We start from the raw sequence: 20,581 nt of genomic DNA on the forward strand, positions 1-20,581 counted from the left end.
CTCATTACTGTGTCATAACGTCCATGACGTCTGTATTAAAAGTATGTATTTCAGGGTCCATGGACATGATGACACTTTTTAAAGTATCAAAACACAATGACAAATTTAATATACCTCCCATGAAGTCTATTATAAACAGCAGACAGTCAGATACCAACCAACACCACACCAGATCATGTACTATTAAGATATTTCCAAGTGATAACTTGTTAATGATCAAGTTGGTGACGGAGAGGATGTTGATATATGCTTGTTATATTGTGGGGTCATTACAATGCGTGTTATTTGAGCTGAACATAAACAATAATTGGGAGAGGCTGGTGTTTTGTGCATAAATAATAAATTGAACATATTAAATATAGATTTTATACTTCAATAAAATAAATAGTTAGATATTTTTGGTAGAATTAAGTTTGAGGCAAGAAAATTTAAAACACAAATGATATATACGATAATTTTATATTTTCCATAGCTTCCGTACTAACCATTCCTTACAACCACCGAAACGTAACTATTTAATATATTTCAACATATTCCTTTTCGACACTCTTTAAACAAAATGTATTTCTCTTCAACTCTACACCCTAAATGATTCATATTATTTATTGTTTATTTATTAATATTATAAACAATTATAAAAGATAAATAAAAAAATCAAAATGACGCTATCACAGTTTGATACAATATTTTTAAGATTATAAATTTATTTTATATCTATATAGTATATTTTTTAGTATTAATAACAATAGAGGTGAATAAACTGTCCATTTAAATTAATATTTAAACTAGTATAATTAAGTTAAATAGTTTAACTAAATACTATAGAAACAACAAAATTAAGTTGAATAATTTGCAAACAAAAAAACAATACCTCGACATACATATTTACAGTTTTTTTTGTTTCAAAATGCAATACAAGAAATACATTAATTTTTTGAACAAAATATTTTTAAGGTGACCAGGTATATGGTTAACGAGGAAACAATTATTGCGACGAAAGCAAATTATTAGAAAATATGACCAAAGATATCATCGGCTCATGATATGTGTTTCCACTATGAAACTAGACTATAGTCTAGTCTATAGTCTAGTCTATAGTCTAGTCTATAGTCTAGTCTATAGTCTAGTCTATAGTCTAGTCTATAGTCTAGTCTATAGTCTAGTCTATAGTCTAGTCTATAGTCTAGTCTATAGTCTAGTCTATAGTCTAGTCTATAGTCTAGTCTATAGTCTAGTCTATAGTCTAGTCTATAGTCTAGTCTATAGTCTAGTCTATAGTCTAGTCTATAGTCTAGTCTATAGTCTAGTCTATAGTCTAGTCTATAGTCTAGTCTATAGTCTAGTCTATAGTCTAGTCTATAGTCTAGTCTATAGTCTAGTCTATAGTCTAGTCTATAGTCTAGTCTATAGTCTAGTCTATAGTCTAGTCTATAGTCTAGTCTATAGTCTAGTCTATAGTCTAGTCTATAGTCTAGTCTATAGTCTAGTCTATAGTCTAGTCTATAGTCTAGTCTAGTCTATAGTCTAGTCTATAGTCTCTATAGTCTAGTCTATAGTCTAGTCTATAGTCTATAGACTATAGACTAGTCTATAGTCTAGACTATAGTCTAGTCTATAGTCTAGTCTATAGTCCTATAGTGTCTAGTCTAGACTATAGACTAGACTATAGACTAGACTATAGACTAGACTATAGACTAGACTAAGACTAGACTAGACTATAGACTAGACTATAGACTAGACTATAGCTAGACTATAGACTAGACTATAGACTAGACTATAGGACTAGACTATAGACTAGACTATAGACTAGACTATAGACTAGACTATAGACTAGACTATAGACTAGACTATAGACTAGACTATAGACTAGACTATAGACTAGACTATAGACTAGACTATAGACTAGACTATAGACTAGACTATAGACTAGACTATAGACTAGACATAGACTAGACTATAGACTAGACTATAGACTAGACTATAGACTAGACTATAGACTAGACTAAGAGGACTAGACTATAGACTAGACTATAGACTAGACTATAGACAGACTATAGACTAGACTATAGACTAGACTATAGACTAGACATAGACTAGACTATAGACTAGACTATAGACTAGACTATAGACTAGACTATAGACTAGACTATAGTCTAGTTTCATAGTGGAAACACATATCATGAAGCCGATGATATCTTTGGTCATATTTTCTAATAATTTGCTTTCGTCGCAATAATTGTTTCCTCGTTAACCATAATACCTGGTCACCTTAAAAATATTTTGTTCAAAAAATTAATGTATTTCTTGTATTGCATTTTTGAACAAAAAAAACTGTAAATATGTATGTCGAGGTATTGTTTTTTGTTTGCAAATTATTCAACTTAATTTTGTTGTTTCTATAGTATTTAGTTAAACTATTTAACTTAATTATACTAGTTTAAATATTAATTAAATGGACAGTTTATTCACCTCTATTGTTATTAATACTAAAAAATATACTATATAGATATAAAATAAATTTATAATCTTAAAAATATTGTATCAAACTGTGATAGCGTCATTTTGATTTTTTTATTTATCTTTTATAATTGTTTATAATATTAATAATAAACAATAAATAATATGAATCATTTAGGGTGTAGAGTTGAAGAGAAATACATTTTGTTTAAAGAGTGTCGAAAAGGAATATGTTGAAATATATTAAATAGTTACGTTTCGGTGGTTGTAAGGAATGGTTAGTACGGAAGCTATGGAAAATATAAAATTATCGTATATATCATTTGTGTTTTAAATTTTCTTGCCTCAAACTTAATTCTACCAAAAATATCTAACTATTTATTTTATTGAAGTATAAATCTATATTTAATATGTTCAATTTATTATTTATGCACAAAACACCAGCCTCTCCCAATTATTGTTTATGTTCAGCTCAAATAACACGCATTGTAATGACCCCACAATAAACAAGCATATATCAACATCCTCTCCGTCACCAACTTGATCATTAACAAGTTATCACTTGGAAATATCTTAATAGTACATGATCTGGTGTGGTGTTGGTTGGTATCTGACTGTCTGCTGTTTATAATAGACTTCATGGGAGGTATATTAAATTTGTCATTGTGTTTGATACTTTAAAAAGTGTCATCATGTCCATGGACCCTGAAATACATACTTTTAATACAGACGTCATGGACGTTATGACACAGTAATGAGTGTAATGGTATACATTGATGTTATGAAACACTCAAACGTGTCATAATGTACATGGTGATTGTGACACTTTTAAATAAGAAATGGATTGGAAGGTGACGTGTCATAATGTCCATGGATGTTATATCGTACCAAAAAGAATCATAGTGTACATGGACATAACCTCCACTTTCAAAAGTGTCATAATATCCATGGATTTTGTGACACTTTTAAAACATAAATGTATTGGAAAATTTGTTTATTATTTAAAAAGGAGGCACTCTTATCCTGGAGAGAACTGCTCGTAAATTTAGTGTATGTTCGATGTCACATGTCCATGGACTTGTAAAAAGTGTCGTAGTGTCCATTAATCTGTAAACTTGAAGCTCTAAAGAAACAAATGTGGTCATTCAAGACCGGAATACAGACAAGGATGATTGGGCTGTGAACACTGTCGTAAGCGACGACGTAATCTCAATCTATACTGATGGCTCAAAGACAGAATCTGGGAATTAAATTTCGAAAATTCGACCATACATATATACTTGCACGGCCATGCATCAATCAGTTGTATTTAATCATTGGCTCAACTGACACAACATCACGTTGAGTCGATATGGGTTCTAGGACATGGGGGCATCCGGGGAAATGAAATATCTGATGAATGCGCAACCAAAGGGTCGTCCCTAGATTTAACCCTTGCGCAAAAGATATTTACACTCCCCTGGTGACCCTATCAAAATTGATAGATGACTGGGCTTTGAGTGTGACGGAACTCAGGTGGTCAAATATCACCAATTGTAGAATATCGAGACATAGGTAGGAACGTATGGGGTACCCACGTTATAACTACTGAAGAATCTGTTTGGGCGAAGAAGAAGTGGAATTGGTACAAGACCTTATACGTGACTGCCCAGCCTTACAAGAGCACAGACTACTCTATCTTGGTAGAGCTCTTATCCACGATCTGCACTGTCTTAGAGATGCGTCACTAGTAAACATTATAGGCTTTATTAGAAACACCGGCTGGTTTTTACAAAGACCGCAAGAACTGCGTAATCAATGAAATTAGGGAGAGAAACTATTCTCTAAACATAAGGGAATGTGAATTCTAATGGTATCACAATGGGCCACAAGGCCTCCAAATGAACTCGCTAACAAGCGAGCAACCTACGTAGCCTAACCTAACCTATAGCGAGGGAGCATAAGAAATAGCAGGAAGCTAGAGTGTGGTATGTGGAGAGACTAAGGTCTAGAAAAAGTGTTGAATAAAAAAAATTAAACAGACCCTGCATTAGCGCTTCATATAGCGGTTCCTCACAATCGCATACAACACTCTTACTTACAATTTTTCAATAAGATGTTGTTTTTTTGTTGCACACCTTAATTTTTATTTCAGAAAATTTTGTTAATTTTTTTTTTTTTGGTAAAGACGAAGACAAAACAAATTGATTCTGCATATATTTCATCTTAAATAATTCTTACTTTTGATTTTTTTTTGGCTTTAATGTAAAAAAATATATAATATTCATATGTATTGCAGAAAAGCAAATATTCAAAATGAGGCCACAATAATAAGCTACTTAATTTGTTTTTGTTTTCTGTGGAAGTTTTATCTTTGTTGAATTTTGGCTTTTGTCGATTAAAATGTTTATTTTTTCTGCGCTTCAGATTGCGTCTGTGTATCTGAGTGTGCAGTTTTTTTTGCAACAGATGAAGTCAACAAACAGCAGGTAAGAAAGAGCATTTAGCGAAAATTTGCATTTACAGCCACAGAACAGTGGGTTGTAAGGTGGTGGGGATTTGAGACAATAATTCTCACGTTATAGTACATTGTAGGTGTAGGATTTGAATACAATATCTTAATTATACATTTAAAGAAAAACCAACATTCTGAATATAAGTTATAGTTCCGTATATAACTAACTATGAAGTTTTAACATAGTTAGTTCTAATCGAATACAAATTTTTAAAACTTAATCATTATTTGCAAATTTGGTTGAACTTAAAACTTGAAAATATACAGATATATTAAGTTTATTGACATCATCTAGTCCCCTAAACAAACGTCCCGTTTTTAAGTAATTCATAAATGTTGTATGGCCAGACATGGTATGTGGAGTGATGGAAAAAATTTTCCATTTATGGACTTGTTTGTGAGGCAACCAACTTTTATTTGTCCTCTAAAAAAGCTTTAATACTTGCTCTGAAGCGAACAATAGTTTTATGTTTTTGGATTATTGAAATTTGTTGAAAGAAAAAAACTTTTTTATAAAAACTAAAATTTATTTCATTTGAGTAGGTAGTTATTTCACAAATCGTAACATCACATTATCTTGAGAAAATTTTAATCAACTAGAATAGCTAAGCAAAACTCTAGTACAAATGTTCCTATTCTATTTTAATGGACCTTTAAGGCAATTAGCCCAATCCCGCGAAGATCTAGACTTTCTTTTCGATGATATAAAATCACTGGCTGAAGTGAAGAGGTTGCCGACGGCATTGGTATTCTTCTCAACTTCTAGAAATACTGCGAAGAAGAGGAAAAGTGTGGTCTGCGCAGATTTAACTTAACATGGATGGATATAGAGGAGAACACGATTTGCGTTAAGCATGCCTGTATTCCACCTTAAAAACCTCACTGATCATTGATCTATTGGTAAACTTGCTAAAAGGTTTAAACTACCCTATAATGATTTTTGTGGAACCGGTGACGTGAAAATAACTGGAACATGCCATTTTTCTGAATTTGAAGACAGAAAGACTTCGTTCACAGAATATTATCAGCATTTCTCTATCAGAAAGAAGACGAAAAAAGTTCTTTAGTTAGATTTATTAAGACAACGAAATGGCTTGAAAGCATCGTATACTGATTTTCATGGAACTGGTGACGAGAAAATAAAGGGAACATGCAATTTCTCAGAAATTGAACGCGAAAAGAGTTCGTTTACAGAATACTATTAACACTTCTTTATCAGAATGAGATTTAGTCAATAACCACGCCTTAATAAAGGCAACGAAATGGCTTGAAATCGTTGTAAACCAGACCGTAGGAATAATTAGTGTAACATAATTAACCTAACCTATAAGCTTAAAGCTTTAAGGAAACGAATGACTATTGAATATTCTGGATAGGAGAAATTGAACTTACAGTAAGGCAACTTTTTAAAGAGCTGTGATGTGAAGTGTAGTATTGAGAAGCATTGTAAAGAGTCAAAGCTGAAGTATTTTTGGGAGAAGAGAACTAGCAGAGGTGTTGGAAATAGAAACAAAGTACTGACTGGTATTAATGATGAATGAAGCTTTAAGGGCAGAGTACTAAACCCAAACTTAAAAGAGTTGGCATAGAAAAGTTAGAGGCATAATAAGTACATTGCAGCTGCTGAAGGAGAATAAACTTTCAGGATCAAAGTATTGCTTGGAGGGGGAAGAGAAAGTATATTCAGGAGCCAGCTTAGAAGGTACCAGAGGGGGGAATCGAAGCTGGAAACATGCTTTGGAGATAGAGTATACATAATACAGACCGACAGTCTGTGTGTCTATAGAAATGCTGTTATCAAACTATAGGTCACAATCCATTGAAACTGGTTGAAATCAGCGCACTGCTACATCTATAACATGTACAGTAAGTGCCGGTTCACAGAGGGAAACTTGTTTTGGTAAACTTTTGGTTTTTGTTTGTGAGGGAATGAAATCTTTGATATTTCTTTCTCTTACTCTCACACACAAAATCAAAACGTTCCCAAAAAGAGTTTCCCTATGTGAACCGGCACTAAGGCCCCCTGAATTTGGAATTTTTAACTCATAAATGAATACTTCCCAACTAAAATTGGAGCAACTTTAAACAGTCACTAAAAATTGAAAGAGTTTATATTGACCAAAAGTCCACATAAGAACTTTCCGAAACTCAATTTAATAATACAGGCCAACTAAACGTTAAATAGTTACTTTTGTTGAAACCTAGAGGCCAAAATTTCTCCATCACATCGCATATTGGATATATCGTGACCTAAAATTTGGAAAACCACCGTTTTTGGTGATATTTGAAACGTTATAAAATCTATTATTATGTCGCCTGAAAGTCCAATTTGTCAGCTTCAAGATTCTAGTCTTCGTAAACTCCAGATTAACTATAAATTGGTATTTTCAAATAGTCTGGAATATGTTTTATTAATCCAGAAATAACCTTTAAGAAATTCCATATTTACTGGATCACATCACCACGATTTGACGGCCAAAATATTTTCAATTACATAATCTATAACTAATCTAAACGTTAACATGTTAAGCAATTCAAACCACTGTGCATGGTAGTAATTTAGTGGGAATACATGAATTTAATGTTACTGATACTCAATGAAAGTGCATCCATAAATTGTATCTTAAATATTTTGTCACTTTCTTTAAATAAAACAAGTCAACTTTTGTGTGCGTTTTCATTTACGACACGTAACGAACATTAAACCGACCACTTAATACACTTCTAATTAATTAATTTGAAAAGGCATGTTGCTTAAAAAAAGATTTAAGTAAACTAAGGCCGAATATACCTCGATCGTGAAAGCAAATGAGCAGATTTGTAATAATTGGAAATAATTTCGGGAACACACATATAAGTTAAAGTTTGATTAACCACTAAACCACATAACCAAATAGTTCAAACTTTTCCCTGTAGGGTATACCACAGTATCAAAGTCAATAGTCTGTAAAATTTTGTTTAATCATTATATCAGTTGGTATAAAAGAAAGTAGACTTACATTGAGCCTATTTAGTGTAGTTTCATATTTTGCAATATAAAGTAAAGTTAAACTAAAAAGGTAAATTTCTGTAATAATATAAACTTAAAAAATATATAAACAAAGTAACTTTTAAATATTTACAGAATATGGGTGAATTGCTTCACATGTTATTAATTAAAATTGTATTACTATGGCTCATTAGTCTACCCGCCTCAACACTGGCCAGTACAACACCCATGTCAAATGAAATTAACCCTACAAAGGCAGAAAAAGTTTATGTTCGTACTTCGGATTTAGTGTTGAGAGAAAATAGTGGCATACCCTTGATATATCATTTCATCACCGATTATCCTCATCCACACATACCCTCTAATAACTATATAAAACCTTGGGAAGTGGTGGCCTCAAAATCGATAAGAGTTAAAAATCTGGAAGGTGTTAATAGTCGAATTTTGAAAAAGAATAATATTTTGTATTTAGCTAAAACAAATGAATCGGAAGAGAATAAAATAAATAATTGAGAAAAAAGCCGGAACTGTTAAAATTTTTTTAGATTTTTTATTTGTTGTTGTTTTTTTGGTCTTTAAAGGGGATTTAAAAGAAATAGTCTCTTGTTTAAGGTTTAGTATACATAACCACCATCAGCGGCGTATTGGGTATCAACACCAGAGGCAGCAGCTTGTGGAGCAGAGTAGCTGGAGTCGGTGTAGGAGGTAGAGTAAGAGGGAGCTGAGTAGGAAGCAGCAGCTTCAGGAGCAGAGTAGCTGGAACCAGAGCTGGAGTCAGAAGAGAAGCTACCACGGCTGCTGAAACTAGCAGAGCTATCGGGAGCAGAGTATTGCTGGGAAGTGAAAGTGGAAGCAGCTTCAGGGGCTGAGTAGCTAGAATCAGCAGTGTAGCTAGTGCTTTCAGGAGCGACAAAAGAAGCAGCACCTATGGGAGCCGAGAAGCTGGAGCTAGATTTGTAAGAGCTGCTGGCGGCGGGAGCTTTGTATTCAGTAGTCTTGAAGGAAGAGAAAGAAGCAGCACTTTCAGGAGCAGAGTAGCTAGAATCAGAATCGGAAGAGAATCCACTGCGGCTGCTGAAACTGGCAGAGGTGTCAGGGGCAGAGTATTGGTTGGAAGCGAATGAGGATGAAGCTTCTGGGGCAGAGTAGCTGGAATCAGATTTGAAAGTGCCAGAGCTGGTAGAAGCGGGAGCTTGGTATTCAGTAGTTTTGAAGGATGAGAAAGAAGCAGCACTTTCGGGAGCAGAGTAGCTGGAATCCGATTTGAAAGAGCCAGAGCTGCCGGAAGCGGGAGCTTGGTATTCAGTAGTCTTGAAAGTAGAGGCAGCGCTTTCGGGAGCAGAGTAGCTGGAGCCGGAATCTGAAGAGAATCCACTGCGGCTGCTGAAACTAGAAGAGGCAGCAGGTGCAGAGTATTGTTGAGAGGTGAAGGTGGAAGCAGATTCAGGAGCAGAGAAGCTGGAGCCAGATTTGAAAGAACCACTGCTGGAGGCAGGAGCCGAAGCATAATGTTCATGTGAGCTGCTGGCTGCACCATGGGGTGGCAAGTATGTTCTGTCCAAGTGGCTGACATCGGCGGCAGCCAAGGCAACGACAGCGAACAAAACAGCGGTGAAGAATTTCTATAAGAGAGAGGATGAAAATTAAAGAATGTTAGTAATTGCCTAAATTTGATGAATTTTAGAGGAACCATAGACTTTTTTCAGCTATTTTAATTTGTTATTTTTAGAACACTATATTTTAGTAATTTCGAATATTGCAAATTTTTTTCTAGATTTTGGATTACGTCACAAAGTTCCATTTGTATTAAACATATAGTTAAATTTTTTTTGATGGTACTTAATTTTTAATGAAACATAATTTCGTTAAACACTTTTAATGATTTTTTTTTAAATCCTTTAATATTTCTTAAAATCACTAACTAACCATTTTTGTAGAAGTATTGCTTTCAAGAATGAAACTACTGATACTGATTTAATAATTGTCATACACTTGATATTTATACTAATTTTGTTTAGAACATGAATTAGAAATAGATATTCTAATTTTCTTGTTGTCTATTTTGCACTTTTTAGATGCGTCTAGTGTTTATTTTAGTATTTTGGTTAAAACTTGCTCTATTAAAGTTCTCAGACATTGGAATCTTTCTTTTGCTAACTGGGCAAATCTAAGATAACAACTTTTTCTTCTAGTTAAACTAAAATATGTTAATTTTTTTCGTTTACCAACAAAAATAATAAAATATTTTGTTTATGTTATGTTTGCATATATAATTGCAATCAATCTGAACGGAAACCGGAATTTGTTTAATTTCGGCAAAAATTATTAAAAACTGCAAAATAATTTTGTTTATATTTAAAATGGAATTTTTAAATTAAAACCCAGCAACCAGTTATCAGAAGTTTGGGGTTTAAAAAGTATGTTTTAGAGGGTAAGCAAATCCTTTGGAAAGAATGGGGCAATGTTGCAAATGATGGCTTCACTAGAACCCTTGTAAATTGTTTAGTTCTTCCGTTCCTGCATCTACATGTGTATGCTTTGTTTTATTTCCTTTTGCAATATATGGAAATACATATTTATAATGGACCCAATAGTTTTCCAATACAATTAGAAATTTGTCATAGGAATATTACACAACCGTTACACAATCTAACTAAAGAGAATCGAATTGAACCTAATTCATGAAGATCTGAGGAGGGATACTGATAATGGAACTACATGTTTTAAAACTTTATATACTCAAGGTAAAAAAGTTAAACTATTTCTTAAATCTATTTTTTCAAGCCTCGAGACTATTTAAATACATGTTTAAACATTTCCCTTCTAGTTGGCTTACTCAGGAGTCACACTTCATTTAAAACTTTTAATTAAAATATCTGACTCAAAACTGTTTAATTTCTCCGTCATAACATTACTAAACATGGATTCACTTTGATTTTGAACCACATCATCTAACATTGATTGTTTCTAAACACTCATTGGAATGAAGAGCAAACAAACAAGAATCGAAGAACTTCGTTATCACTTAAACTGCTATATAGTTATTTGTATAACAACGTTTTGCTGGGTATTAAAATGTTTATGAATTTTTAACTAATCTCCAAAAAATATTTAATAAATGAAAGAAATAAATTATTTGTATCAATATTTTTAAATTGTTTTATTGTCACTTTTGATTTTCAAGTTTAGTAAACATAACCACCATCGGCAGCATATTGGGTATCAACACCAGAGGCAGCAGTGTGTGGAGCAGAGAAACTGGAGTCGGCGAAAGAGGGAGCAGAGTGGGAAGCTGCTGATTCAGGAGCAGAGAAGCTGGAACCGGAATTGAAAGAACTGGAATCGGAGGAGAATCCACTGCGGCTGCTGAAACTGTCAGAGCTGTCGGGAGCAGAGTATTGCTTGGAGGTGAAAGAGGAAGCAGTTTCAGGGGCAGAGTAGCTGGAGCTAGATTTGAAGGAGCTACTGGATGAGGGTGACTTGTAGTCAGTAGTCTTGGAAGAGGTGAAAGAAGCAGCACTTTCGGGAGCAGAGAAGCTAGAGTCGGATTTGAAGGAGCTGGAGCCAGATTTGAAGGAACCCGAAGCGGGTGCTTTGTATTCAGTGGTCTTGAAAGAGGAGGTAGATGCAGCACTTTCAGGGGCCGAGTAGCTGAAGTCAGAATCGATGGAGTTGGAAACAGGTGCCTTGTATTCGGACTTTTTGGAAGAAGTGAAGGAAGCAGCACTTTCGGGAGCAGAGAAGCTGGAATCGGAAGAGAAACCACTACGGCTGCTGAAACTGCTAGAGCTATCAGAAGCAGATTCAGGAGCAGAGAAGCTAGAGCCAGATTTAAATGAACCCGAAGAAGAACCAAAGCTAGAAGGAGCCGATTCGTAATGTTCATGAGTGCTGCTGGCAGCACCATGAGGTGGCAAATATGATCTATCCAAATGGCTTACATCGGCGGCAGCTAAAGCAACGACGGCGAACAAAACAGCTACGAAGAATTTCTATAATAAAGAGAAAAAAGAGAAATACATATTAATTAACTGCGATATTGTATAATATAACGATAAAACCTCTTGATATTTATTTAAATATTTTTTGTTAAATATTTATTAATATTTCAGTATTAAATAAATTATGCATTGATATTTTAATAAACATTAAGCTACTGTTTTAGATAAAAATAAAATTTGCACGGATTAATTAGCTGTTTATGCTAATATGACTTGCTGAGGGAATTGTTGTATACAAATTTTGTAGGTCCGATTAGACTAAGTATTTGTATTATTATAATTAAATTTTTGTTAATAACAACTATTTTATAAATTTCACTTTTTCAATATCAATCTTTAAAAATTCACTAACCATTTTTACTAATGGAAGTACTGTTTCTTAGAATAATACTACTGATACTGATTTTATCATGTTTCATCAATTCTTATTTATATAATGGCAAAACCTTCTAATTTTGGCATTAAAAATTCACCTAATAACTTATTGTTTTTCTCGATTGTGTAATTGCACATGTGGCATCTATTATCAATTATTTTGATTTAAATGAAAGTAAATTTAACAAAAAAACTTGATCCATTAAGCTTCTCAAATATTCGTGCCAAAAATTGACAACAACTTTTTCTTCTGCGAAAAAAAAAATAATTAATTAATTTATCAAATAATTAAGAATGTCATCTATTAAGTCATTAATTTGCAATTAATACATGCATGGCATTTGTGTTAAAAGTTAGATATTTAAGATAAAGAATACACTGTTGTTGGTATTATTATCAGGGAAACCAAAAAATTTTATTTAAAAAACTTATTTTATGTGCATTAAATATGCGGGAAAAATAAAATAACAAATAAAAGTTTTAATAAGGGTTTTCATTTAAAACGCTTAAGTTTCCCATTTGTGCAAGTGGGCACAATTACAATGATCAATTACAATATTTATAAACATTTTACAGCAATGTCCAACGAAATCAAAAAATAAAAAATAAATTATTTTAACAAAAATTTGTACAAAATATGCTAAAAATGTGAATATGCAAGTCCATAATTTCAAAAGTGAACAATAGTGAACTAATAAATCTGTTCACTATTGTTCACTTGCACAATGAGTTTGCTCAAGTTTGCCAGTGTAAATAGTCGCCTCAAACTTATAAGGGTTGTGCAAATCAATTGTCATAGAATTCAATTGCAAGAATGGAAACGTGCACAGGTTGCACAGTTTACGAGGGTTTTGAACGTTTAGTTAGTTAGTTAGTTAGTTAGTTAGTTAGTTATTAGTTAGTTAGTTAGTTAGTTAGTTAGTTAGTTAGTTAGTTAGTTAGTTCGTTAGTTCGTTCGTTAGTTAGTTATTTTCGTTCGTTTCGTTAGTTCGTTCGTTCGTTGTTCGTTATTCGTTAGTTCGTTCGTTAGTTCGTTCGTTTCGTTCGTTCGTTTCGTTCGTTACGTTCGTTCGTTCGTTCGTTCGTTCGTTAGTTCGTTCGTTCGTTCGTTAGTTCGTTCGTTAGTTCGTTCGTTCGTTCGTTCGTTCGTTCGTTCGTTCGTTTCGTTCGTTCGTTCAGTTCGTTCGTTTCGTTCGTTCGTTCGTTCGTTCTTTCGTTCGTTCGTTTCGTTTCGTTCGTTCGTTCGTTCGTTCGTTCGTTTCGTTTCGTTCGTTCGTTCGTTTCGTTCGTTCGTTCGTTCGTTAGTTCGTTCGTTTCGTTCGTTCGTTCGTTCGTTCGTTCGTTCGTTCGTTCGTTCGTTCGTTCGTTCGTTCGTTCGTTCGTTCGTTCGTTCGTTCGTTCGTTCGTTCGTTCGTTCGTTCGTTCGTTCGTTCGTTCGTTCGTTCGTTTCGTTCGTTCGTTCGTTCGTTCGTTCGTTCGTTCGTTCGTTCGTTCGTTCTTTCGTTCGTTCGTTCGTTTCGTTCGTTCGTTCGTTCGTTCGTCGTTCGTTCGTTCGTTCGTTCGTTCGTTCGTTCGTTCGTTCGTTCGTTCGTTCTTCGTTCGTTCGTTCGTTCGTTCGTTCGTTCGTTCGTTCGTTCGTTCGTTCGTTCGTTCGTTCGTTCGTTCGTTCGTTCGTTCGTATCGTTCGTTCGTTCGTTCGTTCGTTCGTTCGTTCGTTCGTTCGTTCGTTGTTTCGTTCGTTCGTTCGTTCGTTAGTTCGTTCGTTCGTTCGTTCGTTCGTTCGTTCGTTCGTTCGTTCGTTCGTTCGTTCGTTCGTTCGATTCGTTCGTTCGTTCGTTCGTTCGTTCGTTCGTTCGTTCGTTCGTTCGTTCCAGTTCGTTCGTTCGTTCGTTCGTTCGTTCGTTTCGTTCGTTCGTTCGTTCGTTCGTTCGTTCGTTCGTTCGTGTTCGTTCGTTCGTTTCGTTCGTTCGTTCGTTCGTCGTTCGTTCGTTCGTTCGTTCGTCGTTTCGTTCGTTCGTTTCGTTCGTTCGTTCGTTCGTTCGTTCGTTCGTTCGTTCGTTCGTTCGTTCGTTCGTTCGTTCGTTAGTTCGTTCGTTCTTCGTTCGTTCGTTCGTTCGTTCGGTCGTTCGTTCGTTCGTTCGTCGTTCGTTCGTTCGTTCGTTCGTTCGTTTCGTTCGTTCGTTCGTTCGTTCGTTCGTTCGTTCGTTCGTTCGTTCGTTCGTTCGTTCGTTTGTTCGTTTCGTTCGTTCTCGTTCGTTCGTTTTCGTTCTTTCGTTTCTTCGTTCGTTCGTTCGTTCGTTCGTTTTCGTTCGTTCGTTCTTGTTCGTTCTTTCGTTCGTTCGTTCGTTCGTTCGTTTTTCGTTCGTTCGTTCGTTCGTCTTTGCCTCGCCGTCCCCTCCCCCTCCTTCCCTTCTCTCTTTTGGTTTCCCTGCTTCCCCGGCCCCCGCCTTCCTGTTTTCCCTCTTTCCTCAGCCCTTTTTTTTTTCGTTTTGCTTACTTAATGGTTTGTTGCTGTACCTATGGCTCTTTATTATCTCTTCTCTCCAGCTTCCGAAATTTACAAACATTAGTCTCCGAAATTTGTCTTCAGATATCAGTCTGATATTATCAGGCACCGTCAATATGGGAGAGATGTCGACCTAACTTTTTACTACTTAATCCCTTATTTACTGTCTATGAAATACGTGAATATTTAAAAAAAATATTTTTTTCCTAGTACTGAGGGAAATGTGAACCCTTGGGCAAAATTGTTAAAAAAAAAAAAAACAAATTTTTGGCATTTTGGATTAAAATTTTTGGAAATTTCGGGAGTTCCGTTGATTTTTATGGATTAATATCATCATGAACAGATAATTTTGTATAGTGTCTGCTGTTTCTCTTACTTATTTTTCGTTAAGGTTTACTAACGAAAATATCGGCGATTTAAACTAGATTTTCCCCTGCTTAACGATATTGGTATAAAATTGCAGTACAGGACAAATACAAATTATTTAATTATACAAAATTTTTAAAAATTCATTTATTTCCGTTTATAAAATTTAAAATCTAATATACATAACCACCATCAGCGGCGTATTGAGTATCGATACCAGAGGCCGAAGTTTGTGGAGCTGAGAAGCTGGAGTCGGCGGAGTAAGATGGAGCAGAGAAAGAAGCTGCTGACTCGGGGGCAGAGTAGCTGGAACTAGATTCGAAAGAGCTGGAAGCAGGAGCTTTGTATTCAGTGGTCTTGGAAGAGGTGAAGGAAGCAGCACTTTCGGGAGCAGAGAAGCTAGAGCCGGATTTGAAGGAGCTGGAGCCAGAAGCGGGGGCTTTGTATTCAGTGGTCTTGAAAGAGGAAGAAGAAGCTGCGCTTTCAGGGGCAGAGTAGCTGAAGTCAGAATCGATGGAGTTGGAAACAGGTGCCTTGTATTCGGTTTTTTTGGAAGAGGTAAATGAAGCAGCACTTTCGGGAGCTGAGAAGCTGGAGCCGGAATCTGAAGAGAAACCACTACGGCTGCTGAAGCTGGCGGAGCTATCAGGTGCCGAGTATTGTTCAGAGGTGAAAGTTGAAGCAGATTCAGGAGCAGAGAAGCTAGAGCCAGATTTGAATGAACCCGAAGTAGAGCCAAAGCTAGAAGGAGCCGATTCGTAATGTTCATGAGTGCTGCTGGCAGCTCCATGAGGTGGCAAGTATGATCTATCCAAATGGCTTACATCGGCGGCTGCCAAGGCAACAACGGCGAACAAAACAGCGGTGAAGAATTTCTATAAAAAAAGAAAAATTTTTAATAAAAATATTTATGTTTAAAATCATTACTTCTTTTAATCCACTAACCATTTTTGTTAAGGAAAGTATTGGTTGTTAGTTTGAAACTACTGATACTGATTTAATAATTGTCATTCTCTGGGTATTTATACGAACTTTTTTTAGAATAAAACATTCTAATTTTAAAATTAGATAATAAATCACCAAAAGCGATTGGTTTTTGTGATTCTACACATATTTTGTAGTTATTGATGCGTCTAGTTAGCATTATTCTTATTTATTTAGGTTAATTAAATAAAAACTTGCCGCTATTAATTAAAGTTCTAAAACACTTTCATTTTTTGTGAAAAACATTTTTTTCTGCTATCAAAAAATATGCAAATTTTTCTAAAATTGTTTAAAATGCTAACAAACAGTTTTATTTGTTTTAATTATTGATTTGTAATAAAAACATTTGCTAACATGTTTGACATTGGACCATAAATAATATCTGCATTAAAGATCTTGTTTAAAGTATTTTATTTATAAATATACTAATAAATATCCTCTCTACTTTCATTGAATGCAAAATCGATGTTTATACAAAAACACTATAATTGCATGTAGGTCCCTAAATAAACCTATAATTGAGCAAATATTAAAAATCTTTGATCACTCATACTTGTCATACAAAATCGACCATCATATGAAAAACTTAAAATCGACTTTATAACCGTTATAAGTGTTTTAAGTGAGTAAGTATCAAAAATCTGTGATCACTCATAATTATATGGAAAACCTCCAATAGGGTCTTGCTTCTTAAATAGCGCTTCAATTGAGTAAATAGCAAAAATCTATAATAACTCATATTCACCGTCAAAGATAGATTAATAGGCTATTGCTTACCTTCGAAAAGGGTTCCTTTAAAGCTTTAAAGAGTTAACACTCGTTCTATTGAACTGTTCTGGAACTAGTTCATTTATCAATGATTTTTCTTTGATTTTGCTACCATCAGATCGAATACTAGGGTACTAGAGTTCTATCTTATATACACTTCACCATGATGTGCTAAAAAACAATCAGCACGAATTTTATTACAAAAAATCAAAAAATACCAATTGTAAAATGGTAAGGTACCAAAAAGTCCCCTTAATAAAGGCTCTACATGCATAATTTCATGTAAAAGTAGAAAATTCAAAAAGTATTTGTATAACGAAAAGTACCAAAAAGTTCCCTTTAATGTGTTCTCGTCTAATCCAGGGTCTACATACTTAATTTCATGTTTCTAGCTCCAATATTATAGAATATTCAAAAAGTACCTTTTGGAGAACGAAAAAGTACCAAAATAGTCCCCTTGTGTTCTCGCCTAATCCTGATTTTAAACAGCGTTCTATTCGATCGTATTTCCGATTTCCCAGATATCTGGGGTCTTCTGAAAACTGATTTCAACATACACACAAAGAAACAGACAGACGGACATGGCTAAATCGACTCCGCTATCTATAAGGATCCAGGATATGTATATACAATGACATATATAATGACAAACTTATATATACTTACTTATACAAACTTATACTTACACAAACTTATATATATATATACTATAGAAATTACAAACGGAATGACAAACTTATATATACTTATGCCCTTCTCACGAAGGTGAAGGGTATAATAACATTTACAACTTTTATAGAACTATTTTAGAAATAGTAATTTTTTTCATCAATTTTTATTTTCAATTGTGGAGATTAGGACCAGTTTTTTTCGTTGGTACAACTACATTTAATTATTTTATTATTTATGAATAAGGCTGTTACAACATTTTCCGATAAATTCGTGAATATGTTCTCTACTTAGTCATTCATATGTTGAGTATTTTTTGGGGTAAACAATATAATTTTCACTTGTTTTCTAAAGAGATTTTTGCTTTTTCATGTAAGTTTGAATATGAAAATGGCCAATATTATCCATCAAACAGAAAAACAAGAACATTATTTTTCATTAAACTAATGTATTTATGCTTATTGTCGTTTTCAAAGTCAACTCCGACAATGATTGGATGCTATGACAACTCCGACTGATTTGAAAACTATATCAGAGTAAAAGAAAAAACTGCACAAAATATGTATTTATATATCTTTTATAAACATGTTTAAAAATTGCTTTATTTTCGTTTTTGTTTTAATATTCAAATTTAGTATACATAACCACCATCAGTAGCGTATTTGGTATCAATACCAGAGGCAGCAGTTTGTGGAGCCGAGAAGCTGGAGTCGGAAGAGAAGCTGCCACGGCTGCTGAAACTGTCAGCGGTGTCTGGAGCAGAGTATTGCTTGGAGGTGAAAGAGGAAGCAGATTCTGGGGGCGGAGAAGCTGGAGCCAGATTTGAAGGAACTGGTGGAAGAGGGAGCCTTGTATTCAGTAGTCTTGAAGGAAGAGAAGGAAGCAGCACTTTCAGGAGCAGAGTAGCTAGAGTCAGATTTAAAGGAGCTGGCAGCGGGAGCTTTGTATTCACTGGTCTTAAAGGAATTGAAAGAAGAGGCGGTATCAGGAGCCGAGAAGCTGGAGCCAGATTTGAAGGAGCTGGAAGCAGGAGCTTTGTATTCAGTGGTCTTGAAGGAATTGAAAGAAGAGGCGGTATCAGGAGCCGAGAAGCTGGAGCCCGATTTGAAAGAGCTGGAAGCGGGAGCTTTGTATTCAGTCTTTTTGGAAGAGGTAAAGGAAGCAGCACTTTCTGGAGCAGAGAAGCTAGAGCCTGATTTGGAAGAGCTGGAGTCGGAAGAGCTAGAGTCGGAAGAGAATCCACTACGGCTGCTGAAGCTGGAGGAGCTCTCAGGAGCAGAGTATTGCTTGGATGTGAAGGAGGAAGCAGATTCAGGAGCAGAGAAGCTGGAGCCGGATTTGAAGGAACCAGAGGTGGAGCCGAAGCTTGAGGGAGCCGATTCGTATTTTTCATGAGTGCTGCTGGCAGCTCCATGAGGTGGCAAGTATGTTCTATCCAAGTGGCTGACATCGGCGGCAGCCAAGGCAACAACGGCGAACAAAACAGCGGCGAAGAATTTCTGTAACATTGAAAAAAAAAATAATTATTAAGAATGATTCCAGTCGTATGAAAGGGAAGCTTTGGAAAAATCCAATAGTAATCCATCAAAGTAATTTAGTTTGCTTTGATTGAAGTGTTCCTTTTGGGAAGTTTCTAATAGAGATTTTCCCATTGTTATGTATGTATTTCACTAACCATTTTGGCTAACTGAAGTATTGCTTTCTAGAATGAAACTACTGATACTGATTTAACAATTGCCAGTCTTTGGATATTTATACTAATTTTTTAGTTAGAAATATGTTTTTGTACTTATTGATGCGTCTAGTGTACAGAAATGTAAATATGACAATAACTTGCTCCATTAAAGTTCTCAAATATACGAATCTTTCACTATCCAATAACAACTTTTTCTTCTATTTTTAAATTGTTTACTAAACAAATAAAAAAAATATTATTTAAGCTAAGTTTGCATTTATAATTGCAAGCAATCTGAACGGAAACCGGAATTTGTTAAAATCCTAAAATCAAAAAAAAGATGGAAATAATTTGTTTAATTTAGTTATTGGCTTTGCAATTAATACTAAATAACCCAGCGACATTTGTTCAGAATTTTGGCAATCGATTTTTATTATCTCGCACTTTGAAGTTTCGACTTATTGCCATAACATGGGTTTTAAATTGTTCGTTGGGTTATTTGGTTATTATTTATTTAGTGTGTTTAATTTTAAGATGCTCAACATGTTTATTTCATCTTTCACTTCCACTCACAGATGCAAAATATTATTTGACACATAAAATATTTAATTTTTGGTTGGTGTACATTATAAAAATTTATTTAACATTTTTATTGCTTATTTTTTAATTTATGTTGTTATTTTTATGTTTAACAAATTATTAAAAATAGTTTTCTATCACATTAAAATATTAAGTATTCAGTTTAGTTTAATTTATTAAAATTATATTCAATTCTATGTGTAAAAATTAACCATTTTGTTGTTATATGTTTTCTTAGATATAAGAATATTTTTTTAAGATCTCTTAGACTTAAACGTATAAAGAAACAATGTATGTATTTATGGGAAATTTTAATGTTTTAAAAACTTTGATGAATGTCTTTAAGATTTTAAAAATTGCAGCAAATTTTGTTTGTCAAGTCTTAGTACTTCTCATTCTATTGATTAAATGAAGTAGTATTAAACACTCTCGCCAAGTAGTGAGAGGTAATACTAAACAAGTTTTTAACAAACCGCTGGTGGACTTCGATCTAATTGCATAAATAATATAGTTTAGATTTTAATTTAATTCTAGTATAATTTAATTGGAAATAAGAAGATGCTGTTGGGATTTTCCAAACATTTCTATAACACATGCTTAATGTGATTGTATACTGTCCAACACTCACCCTCGAATGACTTGCAAAAGATACTAAGTTAGATAGACTAGAGACAGTTCAACACTCTCCCCCGATTGACTTGCAAAATATACACAGGTG

At 34.3% G+C, this 20,581-nt stretch overlaps 5 protein-coding genes across 5 annotated transcripts; 1 reads left to right on the forward strand and 4 right to left on the reverse strand.

Annotated features, from left to right (window-relative positions):
* Nucleotides 1-7,969: 7,969 nt before the first annotated feature.
* LOC119610886 lies at nucleotides 7,970-8,460 on the forward strand. Its single transcript, XM_037966286.1, has 2 exons — nucleotides 7,970-8,010; nucleotides 8,076-8,460. The coding sequence occupies exon 2, from the start codon at nucleotides 8,079-8,081 to the stop codon at nucleotides 8,451-8,453; it is 375 nt and encodes a 124-aa protein (XP_037822214.1). The 5' UTR covers nucleotides 7,970-8,010; nucleotides 8,076-8,078; the 3' UTR covers nucleotides 8,454-8,460.
* Nucleotides 8,461-8,470: 10 nt separating this feature from the next.
* On the reverse strand, nucleotides 8,471-10,073 carry LOC119610885 (hyphally regulated cell wall protein 3-like). The gene is made up of 2 exons (XM_037966285.1): nucleotides 9,867-10,073; nucleotides 8,471-9,562 (listed from the first exon to the last, which is right to left on the reverse strand). Exons 1-2 carry the CDS (start codon nucleotides 9,867-9,869, stop codon nucleotides 8,555-8,557), a joined length of 1,011 nt encoding a protein of 336 aa, XP_037822213.1. The 5' UTR covers nucleotides 9,870-10,073; the 3' UTR covers nucleotides 8,471-8,554.
* A 999-nt stretch (nucleotides 10,074-11,072) lies between these two features.
* Nucleotides 11,073-12,349, reverse strand: LOC119610888 (dentin sialophosphoprotein-like). Its single transcript, XM_037966288.1, has 2 exons — nucleotides 12,294-12,349; nucleotides 11,073-11,932 (listed from the first exon to the last, which is right to left on the reverse strand). Exons 1-2 carry the CDS (start codon nucleotides 12,294-12,296, stop codon nucleotides 11,126-11,128), a joined length of 810 nt encoding a protein of 269 aa, XP_037822216.1. The 5' UTR covers nucleotides 12,297-12,349; the 3' UTR covers nucleotides 11,073-11,125.
* Nucleotides 12,350-15,318: 2,969 nt separating this feature from the next.
* LOC119610883 (nuclear pore complex protein DDB_G0274915-like) lies at nucleotides 15,319-16,206 on the reverse strand. The gene is made up of 2 exons (XM_037966282.1): nucleotides 16,134-16,206; nucleotides 15,319-16,063 (listed from the first exon to the last, which is right to left on the reverse strand). Exons 1-2 carry the CDS (start codon nucleotides 16,134-16,136, stop codon nucleotides 15,362-15,364), a joined length of 705 nt encoding a protein of 234 aa, XP_037822210.1. The 5' UTR covers nucleotides 16,137-16,206; the 3' UTR covers nucleotides 15,319-15,361.
* Nucleotides 16,207-18,170: 1,964 nt separating this feature from the next.
* Nucleotides 18,171-19,376, reverse strand: LOC119610887 (uncharacterized serine-rich protein C1E8.05-like). The gene is made up of 2 exons (XM_037966287.1): nucleotides 19,285-19,376; nucleotides 18,171-19,108 (listed from the first exon to the last, which is right to left on the reverse strand). The coding sequence occupies exons 1-2, from the start codon at nucleotides 19,285-19,287 to the stop codon at nucleotides 18,353-18,355; spliced, it is 759 nt and encodes a 252-aa protein (XP_037822215.1). The 5' UTR covers nucleotides 19,288-19,376; the 3' UTR covers nucleotides 18,171-18,352.
* Between the last annotated feature and the right edge of the window lie 1,205 nt (nucleotides 19,377-20,581).

Source organism: Lucilia sericata, unplaced genomic scaffold (genome assembly GCF_015586225.1).
Source record: "Lucilia sericata isolate MDLA Ls3-8-SP2 unplaced genomic scaffold, ASM1558622v1 Contig001300F_arrow, whole genome shotgun sequence".
In the NCBI taxonomy this organism is placed as follows: domain Eukaryota; kingdom Metazoa; phylum Arthropoda; class Insecta; order Diptera; family Calliphoridae; genus Lucilia; species Lucilia sericata.

Excerpts from the sequence above, each read along its gene's own strand:
- LOC119610886 (XM_037966286.1), top strand. The coding sequence starts at position 8,079 with ATGGGTGAATTGCTTCACATGTTATTAATTAAAATTGTATTACTATGG.